The 18,133-nt window shown below is 48.2% G+C and overlaps 3 protein-coding genes across 3 annotated transcripts; 1 reads left to right on the top strand and 2 right to left on the bottom strand.

The window, feature by feature from the left end:
* Positions 1-385: 385 nt before the first annotated feature.
* LOC112874835 (probable receptor-like protein kinase At5g61350) lies at positions 386-3,528 on the bottom strand. Its single transcript, XM_025938389.1, has one exon. The coding sequence runs from the start codon at positions 3,378-3,380 to the stop codon at positions 813-815; it is 2,568 nt and encodes an 855-aa protein (XP_025794174.1). The 5' UTR covers positions 3,381-3,528; the 3' UTR covers positions 386-812.
* LOC112874837 (transcription factor bHLH113-like) lies at positions 3,193-12,354 on the top strand. The gene is made up of 13 exons (XM_025938393.1): positions 3,193-3,675; positions 3,784-3,880; positions 3,989-4,027; positions 4,186-4,254; positions 7,091-7,233; positions 7,454-7,544; positions 9,311-9,453; positions 9,550-9,999; positions 10,193-10,279; positions 10,470-10,535; positions 11,028-11,093; positions 11,350-11,400; positions 11,534-12,354. Exons 8-13 carry the CDS (start codon positions 9,574-9,576, stop codon positions 11,783-11,785), a joined length of 948 nt encoding a protein of 315 aa, XP_025794178.1. The 5' UTR covers positions 3,193-3,675; positions 3,784-3,880; positions 3,989-4,027; positions 4,186-4,254; positions 7,091-7,233; positions 7,454-7,544; positions 9,311-9,453; positions 9,550-9,573; the 3' UTR covers positions 11,786-12,354.
* Positions 12,355-13,835: 1,481 nt separating this feature from the next.
* LOC112878015 (isoflavone 2'-hydroxylase-like) lies at positions 13,836-16,463 on the bottom strand. Its single transcript, XM_025942399.1, has 2 exons — positions 15,414-16,463; positions 13,836-14,953 (listed from the first exon to the last, which is right to left on the bottom strand). Exons 1-2 carry the CDS (start codon positions 16,356-16,358, stop codon positions 14,336-14,338), a joined length of 1,563 nt encoding a protein of 520 aa, XP_025798184.1. The 5' UTR covers positions 16,359-16,463; the 3' UTR covers positions 13,836-14,335.
* Between the last annotated feature and the right edge of the window lie 1,670 nt (positions 16,464-18,133).

The following is an 18,133-nucleotide window of genomic DNA, read 5'->3' as shown; positions in this document are numbered from 1 at the left end:
CATGTATGATTCGTTATGAATACTTAAGTGATTTATCAAACAACAGTAACCCCAAACTACCCTTTTTTTTGGGTAGCTCATTGTGTTATTTGCAGCTGATTGATTTCACTAGCATGACATTCAAATAGCTATCAGAAGCAGTGAATATCCCCAATGCCCCTCAGTATCTGGTTTGGAGTTCAACATTGGCAGATGATCGACATCGCTCTTCCTGATGTACTGATTCATGGTGTTCAAGTTAACTGGTACAGACAAGGTAGGATCCTTTCCTTGTAAGTCATTTACTCTAATGAAATATTATTTGAAATATATATCCTATACCTATTTTTCACATTGATGTGAAAATCCATAGTAAGTGCCATTCATTTCCTACCTAATAGTTACAATAATATTTTTCAGTTGTGGCAACCTGACTGGGCTGCATGATGCAAACATATCACCATGCTTTTGAATATCACTTACTACCTAAGAGATTGTTGCCCATTAGGATGTGCCTTTTGGTCCAACATTTGTATGTGGTACAGTAGGGTATCTGTGATACAGGGAATTAAGTTCAGTAGATAAAGGAATTACTTTACCTCCAAGAATAATTAAAATTAAGAATCCGATGTTACAGTTTAATTTACAAACAGCTTCACAATGCTCTCTAGTCCATATGATATAACCTTAATGATACTACACAAAACTAAATATTCAAAGTAGAAAAAAATAACTTATTTATGTCAGGAGCCTGCATCATTTTTCCTGAATGGACAATAAAAATGCAATACTGCATTATGACAGTTGCAGATTTTGGTGACACGACGATGCTATTATCTTCCTTGAACAGGTGGCATTGCACTGCTAGGTTTCTCCATGTCATCAAAGCCTGAAGCATTGAAGCTCTTCATTGGGATCCCGTTGTTGGTTCCATCAACAACATCACCCTTTTCTTGAAGTTGCAGGGCAAATTCAAGTTTCCACAAAACGTCTCCCATTGATGGACGGTCAACTCCATAGTCAGCAAGGCATTTCTCAGCAGCCTCGGCAAACATCTCAAGTGAATCAGACCTGATTTGCCCTACAATGTGAGGATCAATTACTTTATTAAGCTCTCCCTTGCGGTACCATGTAAGGGCCCATTCTGCGAGGTTCACTTGGTCTCTTGGAAGTGCTGGATTGATGGCTGGCCTTGCACACAGCACCTCAAAGAGTACCACACCAAAAGAGTACACATCCGATTTCTCCGTTAGCTGTTGACGTCTGAAGTACTCTGGATCAAGGTAGCCAAAGCTTCCTTTGACTGCTGTGCTGACATGGGTTTGCTCAAGGGATGGAGCAGCTTTTGATAGGCCAAAATCAGCAACCTTGGCCACAAAATTTTCATCAAGGAGAATGTTAGTAGTCTTGACATCACGGTGAATTATGCCCTGAGCTGCACCTGTATGAAGATAATGCAGGCCCTTTGCCGCCCCAATGCTAATTTCTAAGCGTTTCTTCCAAGAGAGAGGCTTCAGGTTCATACTACCATAAAGATGATCCCTCAATGGACCATTTGACATGAACTCATAAACCAAGATCATCTCATTGTTCTCATCGCAGCAACCAATGAGTGAAACCAGGTGTCGGTGACGTAGCTTTGACAACATTTGAATTTCAGTCAGGAATTCATTCATACCTTGATCAGAAGATGGATTGCCTCGCTTGATAGCCAGCTTCGTGCCATCCTCAAGAACACCAAGATAGACTTTTCCAAAACCACCGACACCAATGACATCCTTTTCTTCAAAGTTTTTTGTGGCTTTCTGAATTTCAGCGAAGGTGAAATAGCGGCCTAGTCCATAAGCACTAGATGCAAATATGCTCGAAAAACCACTCTTGGTCCTTGTGGAGCCAAAGCGATTTCTGGAGAGCCTGCTGCAGCTGCTCATGAAGCTCGATTGGCTGGAGTTGAGCGGAAGGAACCAAGAATGGAAGCTGTTTGTCTTCTGCCATTCTGGCCTTCGGTTTCGCCTGCAGCATATAACCATGGCCAATGCAGATGTAATCACTGCCAAAGCAAGACCTACACTGGTTAGTGTCCTCTTACCAAGTTGTGAGCTTGTTTTTGGTGAAAAGAGGCCATCTAAGCTGTTTGCTTGGTTGCTTATCTTCATGACTTCAAGTCCATTAAGGATGGCATCAGTGTTGCTGGAGTCTGTTGTGCTCGGGCCAACCTGCACTAGGAGGGTGGAGTTGATGATGCTGGATGAGTCCACGATAAAGTCCTGGTAGTAGGCTACCGCAAGCCCCATTGTCAAGCTTGAGAGGTCGAGGTTGGATACACCCATCAAGCCATTTATGTAGACATTGAAGTAGAGGCTATTGAGTGCCTTGCTTATAATATCACAGAAATGTAGGCGGATGAGGTACTTGAATCCTGGCTCCGCTTCCATTTCCCAAGTTATGTTGAATCTTGCTTGCGAGGTATTTGTTGAGGCTGTCTGCTGTGCTGTTGAGTAGATGAATGCTGGAGCAATAAGTGGTGTGATGGTCTTGTCATCAGGATACTTGATGGTTCTAGGAGGAACCCAAGCTGCTTTTGCTGCTGCCTCAAGCTTCAAAAAAGGTGCATCTGGTAACCAGGTTCTGCCCAGTGTGTCATTGAAGGTGGTCACAAGTGCACCTCCCATGTTCAGCCGGTAGACTACCTGCAATGCATTGTTGGAGATGTCAAATTGTTCCTGGGGAGGCAGGCTGTTGGTGGTATTTGGAATTAGGCTGGGTGGTGCCGAGACAACCTCAATAGCATTGATGAATGCTATTGAGTCCTTCTTTGGGGTAAAAATGATCTTCAAGTTGTCTCCCTGAGTTACAAGAATATACTCCCTAAGGACAGGTTTTGAGGGACTGGCGATGAAGGAGAAGTCATGGAGAAGAACCATATTGTCAGTGAACACAGAGAATGTAGCTGTGGTGAGGTTGTATTGTTTGTCAGGGATAGGTAAGAAGTAGAGACGGACCCAATGGCGACCAGGCTGTGAGACAAAGAAGCTATAAGTTGAGACATCGGAGAAAACTCTTGCGGACAGGTAGAGTGGGGATAATGGTGAAGCAGCAGCTGGAAAATTGTTAGCAGTGATCTTGATGTCCACTGGGGTGGACAGAAAAGATGCTGACTCTGGATCAGAACGGAATGTCCTGCCATCATCAAGCTTCACAGAACCAGATGCCCCACAGCTAATGAGGTAGTTGTCTTGAGGTACAAATGAATCCTTTGGCGATGCAATTGCATGGGTGCTGGCGATACTAGTGATTGCAAGGATGGAAAGGATGATAAACATCGGCACTCTCTTCCACTCAAGCATGCTTCTGTTGCTTCTGGCCATCTTTGTTGATGTTGGCATCAGATGCATTAGCATGTAGCAAACACTTTGTGGTGGCTTCTCATGGGGGAGGAACGTGGTCTTTGGATTGAAGGAGAGGGAAAGGATTCAGGGATGAATGAGGTCTTTGGTTGGCTTTTGGAGGGAATGGACTGATTGATTACTGAGATATATGGTATTGGTTGAGGGCACGTCCAGATTAACTGCAATATTCTTTTCGAAGCTCATGTACAGATGGCATGTGGATGTTTAAATGTGCTTTGAAAAGGGAGCCTACAGGCCATTAGCTGCAATATACTCAGGCTGGAATAATTCAAGTAGAGCTGTCTAGGTATTGCACTCATTATTTTTCTTGAAAAAATAGCTGTGTAATGGAGGTTTATTCAAGTAGGTTAAGATTTGGAATCTGAGAGCTCTTTTCTTGCTATGTTCGTTGTAGGAGAACTAATCAATCTAATCACCAGTTGGTTCTTGGCTGTTACCCCCAGCTAATGGCTTAAATAATCACAACTCAAATTGATGCTTTGGAAAACGAGGTTAGTTTGGCTATTATCATCCTGGAATGTAGTGCCCCATTATTTCTGTAATCGACGTTGCTAACCCAGCACAAATTATCTTCGTTTCTATGCTTGCATATCTTTCAGTAATCACAAACTTAAGCTTCCTGTGGAATGCCTCGAATGGTAACATCATTTTCATTTTGTTTCTTGTCATGCAGACATGTTATTCCAGCAAATCATGCAATCCAAGTCATTGGTCATCTGCTTACATGATCATATTATCTTTAGTCTAACAGAGTATTTGGCATTCTCATTTTATTTATATGTGCTGAACTAGACAGGGTGCACCTTGTGACCTTGGTCCAAAATAATGTCCAATTTCGTATCGGACAGCTGCAGCTGTAGATCACGTAAGTGGCTCTCCATTTCTCTGCTCACACATCTTTGTTTGACCAGCTTATTAGTGGAACACCAATAACTTTAGCTGCTACAATCCATTTATTATTACTTCTTTGAAAAGGAATATGAACCATTCAATTTGTTAGTCAAAGCCTTCCTTTTATACTTTCTATCATGTTTTAAAGAAAGAAAATGAGTGTGATCTAGGATCCTGAACATGGGGTGCACGTCTGTAGTAGTGTAGTTTGACCACATTATGGTACCTGGCATGGCTGCTTTGTACGGCAATGGAATTTGGCAGGCTCAGTGTAGGCCCATTGTTTGTCTGATTATGGTCTTCCAGAGTTCCTGGACCACAAACCAAAGCCCAGTTAGGGTTGTGCCATGAGTATTTATCTTTATTGTTAAGGTTTCTTTGACAAGAGCCAGCGTTCCTTCCGTTAGACCAACTCCAGCAGTGTCCCCCATCCCACACTTTACCCCAAAATATAGGAGTTTTGGTCCTATTCACCTCTCCAGCAGATCCTCCAACGTCTCCCCCATTCCTACGGGTGCCCTCCCTCTCCCCCATCCGCGGCTGCCCAATCCCGTAGCGACACGCGGCAGCGGGCCCCGCTTGCCGTTGGAGCCAGCCGAGGATGAGGACGACGATGCGGTACGGCGCGCGGAGGAGCTCGGGGAGGAGGCAGTACACGGCGAGGTCGCCGGATCTGGAGCGAAGTCGCCGGATTTGGAGCGAGGTCGGCGAGGATGAGGGGCGCGTCGGGGTGGTCGAGGTTGAGCGAGTGCCGGGTCCGGTCGCGGCTGCTGTTGCTGCTGCTCGTCGGAGGATGAAGAGGATGCGGGCCACGGAGCCGCGGCTGCTGCTGCTCTTGCTCGTCGTCGTCGGAGGACGAAGTGGGCTGGGGAAGAGGACCGGCACCGTGGAGCTGCTGCTACTGCTCGTCGGGGTGGCGGGAGAGCAACGGATGGGGGAGGGATGCGAGCGCCTGCTGGAGACCGTCTAGCGGATGGGGGAGACATGAGGTGGGTCCCACGCCCTTTTCCCTCAAAATGGGCAGCCGGAAAGGTAACATTGCTGGAGTTGGTCTTAGTGTCTTTAAGCTCTGCTCTAAGTTAGAAATTGTTGTAGCATTTGCGATTTTTTTAAAGAGACACGAACTAGTGTCTCAAATATGATATGATACATATTAAGGAAAAACAAGAGACTTTGACAAGAAACAACCTGTAAAAAGGAAAATTAAAGATATCCATTGAGGTCGTCTTGTTCCACCGAATCTGAAAACATGCTATCTCAAATCTGATATTGCATTTGCGATTTTTTCACCATATTTCAAAGTGTGTTTCTCAATATTTTATGCTTTCATAAACCTTGTGATGTCCCTTGAGATGTCGCGTTACTCCGCCTTTTTTTAAGTTTGCTGTTCCTATGGGCACGGATCGATACACGGATCCACTTTAGTACAATATTTAAAAAGGTGCTAGGCGGTTTCTAGGCGGTAAGCCGGTAACCCACCGCCCAGAGCCTAGGCGAGCCTAAGCGCGCCTAGACGATTCAAGACGATTTATTAGACGGTACTGTACTTTGCAACACATAAAAGAAAAACTGGAGACCAGTGGGCCTAAAGTTCAATAGAGAGCCCATCAAAGCAGCCCAACCCATCTCAACCCCCACAACCTAGCTCGCACCTTATCCATTCACTCTTCCTCCACCCGCCGCCGCCTTGCCCAGGCCGCCCGCCCGCCCACCCGCGCCACTACCTCCGCTGCGTAGGCCGCCGTTCGTCCTCCTCCTCCACGCCTGCTCCTGCCTCCTCCTCCGCCGCGCACCCGCCCCTCCCTCCTCATCCGCCGTTGTCCGTCCGTACCTCGGCCGCCGCCCATCCCCTGCTTCCTCCTCCGCCGGTGCTCGTCCCCACCTCCTCCGCCGCCAGCGCCCATCCCCTGCCTCTGCCGCCGCACTCATCCCTGCCTCTGCCTCCGCCACATGCCGCCTAGGGGACCGCCTACCCCTAGGCCAGGCGGAACCCCTCCGCCTAGCGCATTAGCGCGCCTAGGCGAGCGCCTTTTTGAAGACTGCTTTAGTACAACTTAATTAGTTAATTTTTCAGTTTGTCTAGCTCGAACTGTAAAGTTATTTAACAATTGAACTGGAGTATTCCGTGCCTCTTACCTGTTCCAATCCGGCGATAGTTATATGCAGTGAAATGTGTTCTGTAACAAACAAAGCTGGGTTAACTTTTCGATCTAGTTAAAAAAAGGGGAAGAAACCGGCAGTTGTTAATTGTTCTTTGCCCAATCCCAAGCCAGTTAGGCAAGACAGGAATGGGGAACCCGTGATCTGTTGGGCCATACATGCACAAAAGGAGACAAGTTCGTCTTGAGAAAATCAAATGAAGGTAGGCCACCTTCTGCGACCTGAACACAGGCACGGACAATTCCATAGTCTTGTTATTTTGATTGTGATGTCAACGTACGTGTACTTTATCCGTGCGACCTCGCTCTCATTCCACAAGCACTCCTTCACGAGCAGCTAAGTTATGTAGGTGTGCCTGAAATGAACGCCTACCAATTGTCCTTTTGTTTTTCTATATCATGATTCGTAGCATATAATTCTCATGTCATTTGTCTGGGTTGTGATGTACTTGGTGTCTTCTATGTTGCAGCCAACCCAAACCGTTCGCGTCGTAACAAATGATTACAATTATGATTGATTACAGACTTATTCAGGACTTCAAATACATATTCTTTTGCTGTTTGTGTCGTAAGAAACAAATCTGATTTTGTACTGTATGTTTTTCGCTAAGTGATTAGTGGCCCCTTATTTGACTGTCATGACGTTAACAGCTCAGCCTGCAGGAGCATCTTGCAGTAAGGATGCTGCAAAGCACAATTTGCCTTCTATGGTGATTGGTGAACAGGCCTTTGGAGTTAACAAAGCTTGCAAATCACCAACCTGCATATGCGAGTCAGTGATGACGAGCGCAAAGGTATCCGGGTCACCGGGTGCAAGAAATGAAGTGTTAGACTCAAATCACAACTGGTTCTCTTCCATCGCTTGAAATACTCATGCGCCGTAGAGTAGGCTCACATTAGGACATGAAGTCAACCTCTGAAAGTTTGTTAACTTCGGATTTTGTTGTTTTTCCTTTGGTCCTGATGCACTGCATTTCCTCAAGGTTAAGGGCCCGTCGAATTTGGATTTTGCAGCCTCAGGCGAACAGGTAGTAGGAGCTACGGAGCAATGACCAAAAAGACCCGTGCTCTGATCTGGCCAAGATTTGACTATGCACTCATCTTGGTACGCATGTCCCATCATCCGTCAGACTAGAATTATATTTCAAGTTCCAGTTTGTATTTCCTCGCATGCTGCAGTGGTCCTTTTTCTTTTGGTAATGGCTGGTCTGACGGATCACGGATGGCCTCTGACTCTGTTCCAACCATCCATTTGATTCTTGCACCGTTTCTTTACTCAATGTAGTTAGCACTAGATGCCTACACAGAACAGAAGGTCCTGAGCCGTTCATCCTACACTAGAAAGCAGGTGTAGATGCCTCCTGTTCCTTTTTCCCATTCCTAGCTGTCATGTCCGGCTCTTGGTATGGCCATTTAAACTTTTAGAGCTTCCAAAACCATCTCTTTTTTAGACCTCGTTTTTCTAGTAGATGTCACTGCACTGATTGAACTAAACACCATCACGTACGATTGTATTTGGAGGCACGCGAAGTTGGAATTGGAACTTGGACGTACTCAGGTACAGGACACGCGACAGGCCAAGCCACGCCTTCTTCTAGGGCTTCTCGGGCTCGGCATGTCGGATTTGACCCCACAGTATCCGAGGCCCGAATAAACAAACCAGCCAGCCAGCCCGCCCTGTGGGTTGTGAACTAGGGATACACGCGAGGAAGGAAGAAACAGAGAGAGAAGAAAGAAGCCCATGGAGTAGTTCGAGCCCACCTGGGGTTCGGCCCGCCCGAGAAGCACAGGTAAGGAGGAGAGAGAAGGGCGAGAGCGAAATCCCAGTAAGAAAAAAGGGAAACGACAAGCCCTACGCAAACATGTCCCCCATGTGGGCCCGCTGCGCATCGCGGTCGTTGGTCTGTCGCGTAGGCGACGATGCGGGGACAAGGCTAGGGTTAAACGACCGACCAGAACCCAGACATATCTGTGCACCTAATCGCCTCCTCTACGAACAGGCAACAGCACAAACTCGTGAATAAAGCCACGGCGGCTAGCTATAAACTACTAGGCTTGCCTAGAGGGATCGAGCTGGTAGTTTCATGTAGTGTTTCACAAATGTCACCGTAAGATCGTGCAACAATTTTTTGGTGCCAAATAAGAAATAGTTAAAGTAGTTAAGTAACATTGTTCTACTGTGATGTTGTGTGCATTGATCAGAGGTACAGTTTTGCAGCAATCTTTCTATTGTTAAAATAACACTCCACTGCTTGAAGTTATTTTTTTCAATTTTTCTAGCTTTTTATTTCCATGAGTGATTATTTGCTAACTGTGTCGTGATACAAATCTCATGTTAGTATGCTCTATAACTGCAGCCGTATTTATATAATATATTGTTGCTTGGATCTAGAAAAATCTAACATTTTGCTGCTTTTAGCCAAACGAAAACGGAAAGCCAGAACCAGCCCAACTTTTGGCTTCTTTCACGTCATTTTATCCGCATGTCGTCACAAAGGGAAATAAATACATAAGTATGGTCCATGAGTTGAACTGTTGTAGTAGTACATTAACAATATAGCAAGTGCGCTAATTCAATTCATGTTCTTCTTATAATTATTCAATTCATGCTTCGGTATGTTTTCTCGAAAACATTTATGGGGTTTTCCCCAAAAAAGAAAACTTTTAGTTTTATGGTTTGGTATGCGCCACTGACAATATGGTCCCACATCAGGCTTCCTTTCATTCCAACCTTGTGCTAGTGCTACTCTCTTGTACACAGTGGTCAATAGATTGTTGTTGCCTATAGATAGAAAACGAGCAAGCACAGACGACGCATGGTCCCCTTTCATCTGACCTGAGCTCGTCCCGTCTCTCTCCAATCTTGCGCAGCCCTTCCAAAACCCCTCAAAAGCGGAGGCGTGTTCAAGTGTGTATGAATCTGAACACAGAGAAACAGAGTTCAGAGACACTGAGCTGCGGCAGAAGGCTACAAGGCGCGAAACTTCTTTGACCGGAACAGAGAGCCCGGACTGGTACCAATCTTCTCTCCCCTTTCTTGCATCCAAAATCGCCGTCCATCTTGTTGCCACACCCACATCCTTGTTCGTGACTCGTCATCTCCCCTGCAGTGCCGGTGCCTGGTACCAGTGATCATGGTGAAGGAAGAGGAGATCGTCGCAGAGGCAGGAGGGCGAGGCTACATGGACTTGCTTGGTCTCGGGGAAGAGGACTACTTGCTGTGCCTGTCCCCTTCCTCCTACTTCTCTTCCAGTGTCGTCTCCACCACGACCACCAGTGCCACTCCTGCTGCGGCGTCGTCTCCTACCTGCGCCTCCTACCTGGACCTGGCTCCCGCTTATCACCACATGCTGAGCTTCGCCGGCCAAGAGCAGTACCATGGTAGTGATGGCGTCTTTGGCTTCCAGTACCACGGCGGTGATCAGGCAGGAATTCCGGTGGCTGTTCCGCAGAAGTCCAGCCCAACCACCGAGTGCTCCTCCTCCATCTCCTCCATGTCGTCCTCGCCGCCTGCAACAACAATCTCGGCCATCTCCAGCCCAAAGCCACAGGCTTTCAAGGTGCGTCTTCAGTCTTGAGGCAATTGTTGCTGCTGCAAGCCTGATCGTTTCTTTACGCCTGAAGAAAAAACCTGATGGTTTCTTGCATTGTCAAGTTATGAACCATATGAATGATTCTCGCTGCAAGTTCTGTACTATAGTCCTGTGAAATTTCCTGGTTGGTTAATTCTTGGTTGGGTTGGTTCTTGTGCAGAAGAAGGGGTCAAGAATCAGTGATCAAAGAAAGGCTGCGCCTGCTGCTGTTGCTACTACTGCTGCTGCTACGAACAAGAGGCCCAGGGTTAGTGCTTTCTTCTGCTTTAGAGTGCCAGTAGTAAGGTGTGCTAATCAATTGTGGGCCAATCTGGCACTTTGATCAGTAGACCAAACTAGTGTCCTGTTCTTCCTTGATTCAGAAAATTAGCAAGCTGTTCTTGTTGAGCCGATTAGCCAGTACGAAATCGGTCAACATAAAACATCACTTTTGTTAGGTGCGGAGGGAGAAGCTCGGGGAGAGGATCATAGCTCTGCAGCAGCTGGTTTCTCCATTCGGAAAGGTAAGAAAGTGTAAAGGCAAAAGCTTCAGGCTTTTGGCGATACGCTCTTTACTCGCCCCCCTGTACTTGCCTTTCCGCGTTTCCTTGCTAGTGCAAGCCGTAACAACTGGATTATAACTGCGCGCCCGTAGAAAGCTGTTTACCCACCCCTCCTTTATTATCCTGCTGTAAATAAAAACTGAAGCACCAGCAAAAGCAAGCAGGCTGCTCAGCGCAACACAGATCGCCAGCGCTCCTGCCATATCTACTCTGAACCGGCCAGAGGAAGTGGTCAGAGTGCGACACATTGATACGCTTGAGCAGTCACCACTCACCAATGCGTAGACGCAGAGATCTCACGGTCCTCTTGCTTGCATGCATGCTAGGAGGAGTATTTACAGCAGCAGTTAATTAGGCCAGTCGATTAACCCTGTCGCCTCTCCTTTTTTTGACCTTTGACTGACGGGTTGGTTGATGTAAACTGCATGGACCGACCTGCTTTGGCGCTGCCAGTCTGATACGGCTTCCGTTCTGCACGAGGCGCTGGGATACATACGCTTCCTGCACGACCAGGTTCAGGTGCGCTGTTTACTACCCTCTCTCTATGGTCTCTGTGCATAGTTGTATCTTGTCACTCTTGGTAGATACAATTATACAAACAGGCACGGTACACAATGCTTCGTACAGTCTTCCTGCCATGTCTATGCATCCCCCAGTATCCCAGTAATGCCTGTATCTTTTGCGTGTACGCGCCGGCGTGCACTGTGATGGCCGCTGCCGGCGCGGTACACGTTACTGTTGGGGACTTACTGGCTCCGGTCGCTTTTCGTGTCAGGCCCTGAGCTCGCCGTACATGCAGCGCCTGCCGGTCTCGGCGCACGCCCCGGTAAGCGGAGCCGGACGCCAAGCCAAACTTCATTAGCGTTTCTCTCGTTCTGAAAGCCTGATTAGCGATTACCTCCGGTGATTATGGACTTTTAACAGCTGTGCTCGTCCTACTCTGCTGCGGTTGTTCGCAGGCGCAGGAGGGCGCGGCCGGGACGGTGGTGGAGCCGCCGCGGGCGAGCGACCTGAGGAGCCGGGGGCTGTGCCTGGTGCCCATCTCGTGCACGGAGCACGTCGCCGGCGGCGGGCACGGCCACGGCAACGGCGCCGACCTCTGGTCCGTGGCGGCGGGGGCGGCGAAGGCGGCCGCGGAGAACAAGGGGGCGGCGGCGGCGGCTGCCGGAACGCTGCCCGGCGCTGGTGGCCACCCCGGTTACCTGGCCTAGCTGACCGTGACAGACTTGCTTTACAGATTATGTGCGGGGTTAAGGCTGTAATCAGGCTCTTTTGGAGGGGATTCATTAATCAGCTCCCGTACTCCCATCACCTTTTGCTAAAAGTAAAACTTTTGGGAGGTGTCTGCTGCTGCTTTTGCTGGAAAAGGGCGCAGGGATCCATATGAACCCTATTTCCACAGATGCCACAGCGCAGCAGGCTGGGGTTCAAGTGTGTATTTTTTGGAGGGGTTTTCTTTTAGCTTCTTCATTAGTACTAAGCTTAGAACTACGCTATGCTCTAGTACTGAGCGTCTGAGCTTAGTAGAGAGGAGACAGCGATGTGACGATGCCGAGATCTTGGGCACGAATGTCTCCGTGGTGTCACGCCTCACGACAGGCTCTGAATGGATGTTGCTGCCGCCGATGATGCTTGCTTGGGAGCAGTGCGGTGACGGCTTCGGTATTTGTTCCTTGCATGGGGGATATCCGGTTTCATCTGTGCTCGATCTTGGTAATCGGTTTGCCGTCCTTGGAAGTTGGAACCGCACGGTGTTTAATCTACTGTATTACCTCTGCCATTTCTTTTTTTCCCCCTCTCTCGTCCCCCATGGTAGCGGTAGGACTTAGCAGGAGCGAAACTTCCCCACTAATGACTCATGGAGATTTGAGTGACTGAGATTGCAGTGTTCATCCCGGACCTAAGAATTGAAATTAGGGTACTTCTGGTAAAAAATTTCAAAACGCAATCTAGTATAATTTAATAACACTTCGGCAGCAATAATAAAATATAAGTAAAAAGATCCCATAATACATTCAATTCAGCATAATAGTTCAAAACTTAAATAATTTATAATATAAAAAGTTACAACGTTAATAAAATATTACATAAATAAAAGATTGCAATACTAATCTAGTCTAATGATCTTGCTTTATACTTCCTCATGACTATAATAAAAGTATGGATTATGTCATCCTCACTTATATGAGAGAAAATTTCACGTTCAAGAAAAGTGACCATGAAAGTATGGATTATGTCATCCTCACTTATATTAGAGAAAATTTCACGCTCAATAAAAGTGACCATGAAAGTATGGATTATGTCATCCTCACTTATATTAGAGAAAATTTCACGCTCAATAAAAGTGACCAAACAATCATTCAATAACTCATCACACATGAGAGATTCTTCATTAGATTCAACCTAGAAAATACTCTTTCCACGGTTGCAATTGCCATGGTTAGAATCAATACCAATTTAAGGATCAAGAACACCTTACCATGATGATCATATTTCTGTGTTGCAATAAGCTCAATAGACAGCTCACTAGGTGAGTTTAGGCCTTGGAATCCATCTCTCACATCATCAATATATGTATCAAGTTGGAGTTCAAGATCCATCAATTGAGAACTTGAAGAGTCTTTGGGATAAAAAGTTGCAAGTTGAAGTACTTTTTTTGCATCAAAAGAGTTTGATTTGAGCCTATACCACTGCCAACATTCACCACTGGAATAAGAGATAGCTCATGCCCATCATCTGGATCGAGTGACTTACCTTCAGCAAGTCACAACGTAACTTCCCCCCTATATCCACCGTCCAAACACAATCCAATGACTGCAGATGCTTCAAAGCTATAACTCATATATTCAGACGGCAACAGATCATTCACACATTCAAAAAAATAATAGCAGGAACTTCAGACATGCTGCACCAATAAATTCAGTACAAAATATAGACTTTCGTGCTCCCTTATCTCCTTCCTCCCCGGCATCGACGCGGGATCCCAGCAGCGCTCCTCCCACTCCTCCACGGGGTTAGCAGCATCCAGACCTCGTTCCTCTCCTCCGGTACGGCTCGAACGGACTCCGGCTCGAACCGACTTGGGCTGAGAGAGACGTAACCAGCTCTTGGGCTCAGGAAGTTGTTGGGCCGTTTTGAACTTCTAAAAGAATTTTGGACCGAAATTTATGGTAGTTCTAGGCCTATCCGGACTACTCTTTAGACCCGCCACCGGTCCCGACCATGTATGCACTATGCAGTACTATGATCGGCTTCCATAGCTTTTGGGCGAAGCAGCTTGACAGGACCAGAGTCGCCGGTCGGCCAGTGGTTCCAAAAGGCTAGGCAAGGAACCAGTGACTCCGAAAGGACCATGGAAAAGCCGTCCTCATATAAAAGGACGTTCTCTGTTTATTTTTTAAGTCGGTTTTTACTCTGCTTCGAAGGCAAAAGAGGGTGTAAAATTGTAAAATGGCAGCCTAACTATCACAGGCCTCACATTTGTTTTGGGCCAGAAGCCCAAACTGTATTGCTCGCTACGTTGTTTTTTGAGAGCCGAATGGTTAGTCCTTTTTGGGCCTGCTTTCGCTGATTAGGCCCAATCTAACGAAGAATAAAAGAAATTTTTATCGGGCTATCCGGAGGCTAGAAACCAAATATGTTGCAGGCCGGGCGCGCACGTAGATGCTTCGGCTCCACTGAAGAAGAAAACTTGCATTGTTACAAAGCCCACGGTATCAATGGTTCGTCTTCGAATCAAGCTTACTACCATTACGGAAAGCTCACAGCTCCCGGAGGACACCAACCATACACTGGCGCGGCCTGCACATGGCCTCCAGAGGGACAGCCCTCGGGAGCGTGATCCCAACCCCTTCGGCCATGTCGACCTCGCCGGCGCCGCCGACGGTGCCCCAGTCGAAGCACTGGATCAGCGTCCCCAGCACCAGCCCCAGCGTCCGCAGCGCGAGGGCCTCCCCGGGGCACTTGCGCCGCCCCATCCCGAACGGCATCATGAAGAGCCCGTCGGCGCCGCCGCCCTCGAACCGCTCCGGCCTGAACGCCGCCGGGTCCGCCCACGCCGCCGGGTCCCTGTGGATGGCGTACACGTTGACGAGCAGCATCGTGCCGCCGGGCACGCGGCAGCCGCCGACGGCGCAGTCCGCGGTGGACTCGTGCGGGATCAGCGTCGGCACGACCGGGTACAGCCGGAGGGTCTCGCTGAGGATGCACCGGAGGTAGCCGAGGCGCGGCACGTCGTCGGCGCCGAGCAGGCGGGAGGTCCCCACGGACGCGTCGATCTCCGCCCGCGCTTTCGTCAGCGCCTCCGGGTGGTTGAGCAGCAGGGACATCGCCCATTCCGCCGCCGTCGCCGTCGTCTCGGCTCCCCCGCTGAACATGCTCTGCAGGTAGGAAAGCGAGACAGAATGGAACGGGCGTGTGATTAGTCAGCGTTGTTGCTGTCTCTCGTGATATGATTATCGTGGCTCAAAGAAACTCAACAAGCTAACGTAGCTTTTGTAGCTGTGACATCATGCGCGGCACTACGTACTTCCAAACAGATAGCTCTCCCGACCAAGTGATAAGCCCGGATATATCTAGTAAAATATGATATGACGAGGCATATATATAAATCTAATCTAGTAATAAATGTGAGAAAATCAACTTTGCTAGTGATTGCTGATTTTGGACAAACGTTCTACAAGCTAGCTGATCTTATGGCAACGTTTATCTCCTCCAACATCACGAAATTTGACCAAGCACCAACCAGTTCATCAAGGCATCTGAAAAACTGTAGCAATTGGAAAGCAACAGCAGCAGAGATGGCTAGTGCAAGAAGAACAAGGATGAAGAAGCACTCACCGAGCACAGAGCCATGATGGTGGTATCAGTGTAGACCTCCGGCTCCGACTTCTGCAACGAGAGCAGCACGCCAATCATGCTCTTCTTCTCGCTCTCCTCGCCGTCGTCCAGCCGCCGCCGCTCCGCGTCGATGAGCCGCCGTAGGAACGCGTCCCTCGCGCGCACCGCGGCCAGGATCTTCCTCCTCACGCTGAACACGTCGAACCACCGCAGCACCGGCAGGTAGTCCCACATGTTGGCCGCGCTGAGGAGCGGGATGAACACGTCCAGCGCCTTCATCAGCTCCTGGGCCTCCGGGGACATGTCCGTGTCGGCGTCCGCCTCGCCCTCGGCGCGGGACGTCTTCGTCCGCGCGATGGTCTCCATCAGGGCGCTGAGGGAGACCTCGAACAGCCGCCGCTTCAGCTCCACCCTCGCGGCGCCGCCGGGGGCGGCCTCGGCGGACCGGTACATCCTCCGCGCCATCGCGCGCACCTCGCCGGAGATGGTGGGGAGCATGCAGCTCACGCGGTGCGCGGACAGGAGCTGCACCGTGGCCACGCGGCGGAGGTTGCGCCAGTAGGGCCCGTAGCCGCACATCGGGAGCGTGGCGCCGCCGAAGGAGACGAGCAGCAGCGAGGGGAAGCGTGGGCGGTTCGCGAAGCACACGTCGTGCTCGGTGAAGCACTCCCTGGCGCAGGCGGCGGAGGACACCACCACGGCCTCCCGCGAGCCGAGCCGGAGGGAGAACACCGGCCCGTAGCGCTCGGCGAGGCGCGCGAGCGCGGCGTGGATCGGCTTCCCAAGGAGGTGGAGGTGGCCGAGGACCGGGATGGCGGGAGGGCTCGGTGGCAGCCGCTGCATTCTCTTGTTCTCGCCATTGATCTTGCGGTGGCGGTGGCCGAGGAGCGAGAAGAGGAAGAGGAATGAGAGGAATAGGATGGTCACATAGGCCGCCGGCTCCATGGAATCCGGGTATTGGGGAGTAGCGAGTTAGATTTCTCGAGGGACTCCCTTTGTTGTGGCGTGGTGCGCATGTGATGGGGCACGCCGGCACGGTATCATTTGGCACTTAGCTTTGCATACGCAACCCCTGACGTAAGCGAAAGTGCCACGTGTCATAGTCTTCTAGAAGCTATACTGTGCAGATAGCGTGATACATTCTCGCCATATTTGTATGATGATGTAAAAAGCATGATGATGCATGTTACAACCTCACCAAATAACGCTTTATTTATTGTCATTTCACATGATCTAGACATCTTAGAAATGGCTAAAAATTACAACAAGAGCTGAGTCCGGCTAAACACACATGAAATATGTTGATTGTAGTGTGCCTAAAAATACCATCTTAGTTTGTTCTAAGTTAATTAGTTCTAGTTTTGATTTATATAAAAAAAGTACCAATGCTCATGGTACCAAATAAGTATCATTAGATGCATCACAAAATATATTTTTTTGTAGAAATTTTTTTATCTTATAAATGTCCATACTATTATGTATAAATTTAGTCAAACTTGAAATAGTTTAACTCAGTAAAAAACTAGAATGGTTTTTTAGACGCAGAGAGTATATATGATGGGGCCTGACTTGTACAGATTTGGTTTTTAATTTGAAGGTGCAGTCACTAGAGGCCTGTTTGGATGATGCCAGATTTTCAGAATCTAGAAGCTAGAAATTTCACAGCTCCCAAACGGTACGTATTCTAGTGTAGATTTTGGAGCCAAGATTTTTTTGGATCACCAAAATCCCGGAAGCTGGAGCGGGTAGCTTCAAGAGCCACTGACTGGGGAAATTACCATTTTGCCCCCGGGCAATACATAAATTACACCAATCTGCCACTGATCCATATCTCTCCCCGTCCTCACTCCCCGCTCCACCTTTCCCACGCCAGGCACATGCTTTGGTCCCGCTGCCCCTTGCTCCATTCCGTGCCGGATCCTCGCCAGCCTTCCTCGGCCGCCTGCTTCCGCGACTGTCTAGGAACTGCTCGTCCCTGCCGAGGCGTCGCCTGCCCCGCCTGGGTGGCCCTCCCCGCACGATACTGTGACTTTCAACATTATAGAAGAGTTTGTTCAACTTTCATGAAAACATAGATCAACATCCAAGTTATAGAGTTTTGGTTATATAGTTTTGGTGTTTTCACATAAAAAGTTTAACTAGTATATTCAAAATTTTAAACTAAACGGTTAACATTTTGAGATACTAGATTCAATATTTTCTCAAACCTGGTTCACCAATTTGCATAAACTAGTTTGAAATTTTATCTGAAAAATGCTTGAACAGTATATCCAAAATGTTAAATAATTTATTCAAAATATTAGAATAGTATAGCTCACATGTTTCTACAAAAACCACCCAATTGTTGTCTAACATTGTTCCTTCCCTCAGCGTATATTTCCGTCAATGCAACCCAATAGTAGGGCCACGAGGAAAAAAGTGCATTTTTTATAAAAAAATACAGCAGTTTTCTTTACTTTTCTTCAGGTGAGATGCGCATTGTCTAGACAGTAAACACTCATCGGCCTATCAAGTATCAACCCTACATGCTTGCGACTGCTTGCTCTGCGACTTCGTCACCAGCTGATCACGTACACTGATGACCCGCGCCACTCCCCGCCAATACGCACGGTGCACTGATTTTGCTCACCTTGAATTTGTATTCATCTCACTAGCATTACTTGCAGAAGAATCGGCTGATCAGGATCGCTCTTGCATGAGTCATCGGAAGGGAAAATCCC

The sequence above is a fragment of the Panicum hallii genome, chromosome 9 (assembly GCF_002211085.1).
Source record: "Panicum hallii strain FIL2 chromosome 9, PHallii_v3.1, whole genome shotgun sequence".
NCBI lineage: Eukaryota > Viridiplantae > Streptophyta > Magnoliopsida > Poales > Poaceae > Panicum > Panicum hallii.
This window is presented reverse-complemented; position numbering and strand designations above follow the sequence as displayed.

Coding starts and splice junctions, on each gene's coding strand:
- LOC112878015 (XM_025942399.1), bottom strand. CDS start 16,358: ATGGAGCCGGCGGCCTATGTGACCATCCTATTCCTCTCATTCCTCTTC. Junction 14,954..15,413: donor CCATCATGGCTCTGTGCTCG/GTGAGTGCTTCT, acceptor TCCTACCTGCAG/AGCATGTTCAGCGGGGGAGC.
- LOC112874837 (XM_025938393.1), top strand. CDS start 9,574: ATGGTGAAGGAAGAGGAGATCGTCGCAGAGGCAGGAGGGCGAGGCTAC. Junction 11,094..11,349: donor TCCTGCACGACCAGGTTCAG/GTGCGCTGTTTA, acceptor TTTTCGTGTCAG/GCCCTGAGCTCGCCGTACAT. Junction 11,401..11,533: donor CGGTCTCGGCGCACGCCCCG/GTAAGCGGAGCC, acceptor GGTTGTTCGCAG/GCGCAGGAGGGCGCGGCCGG.
- LOC112874835 (XM_025938389.1), bottom strand. CDS start 3,380: ATGCTAATGCATCTGATGCCAACATCAACAAAGATGGCCAGAAGCAAC.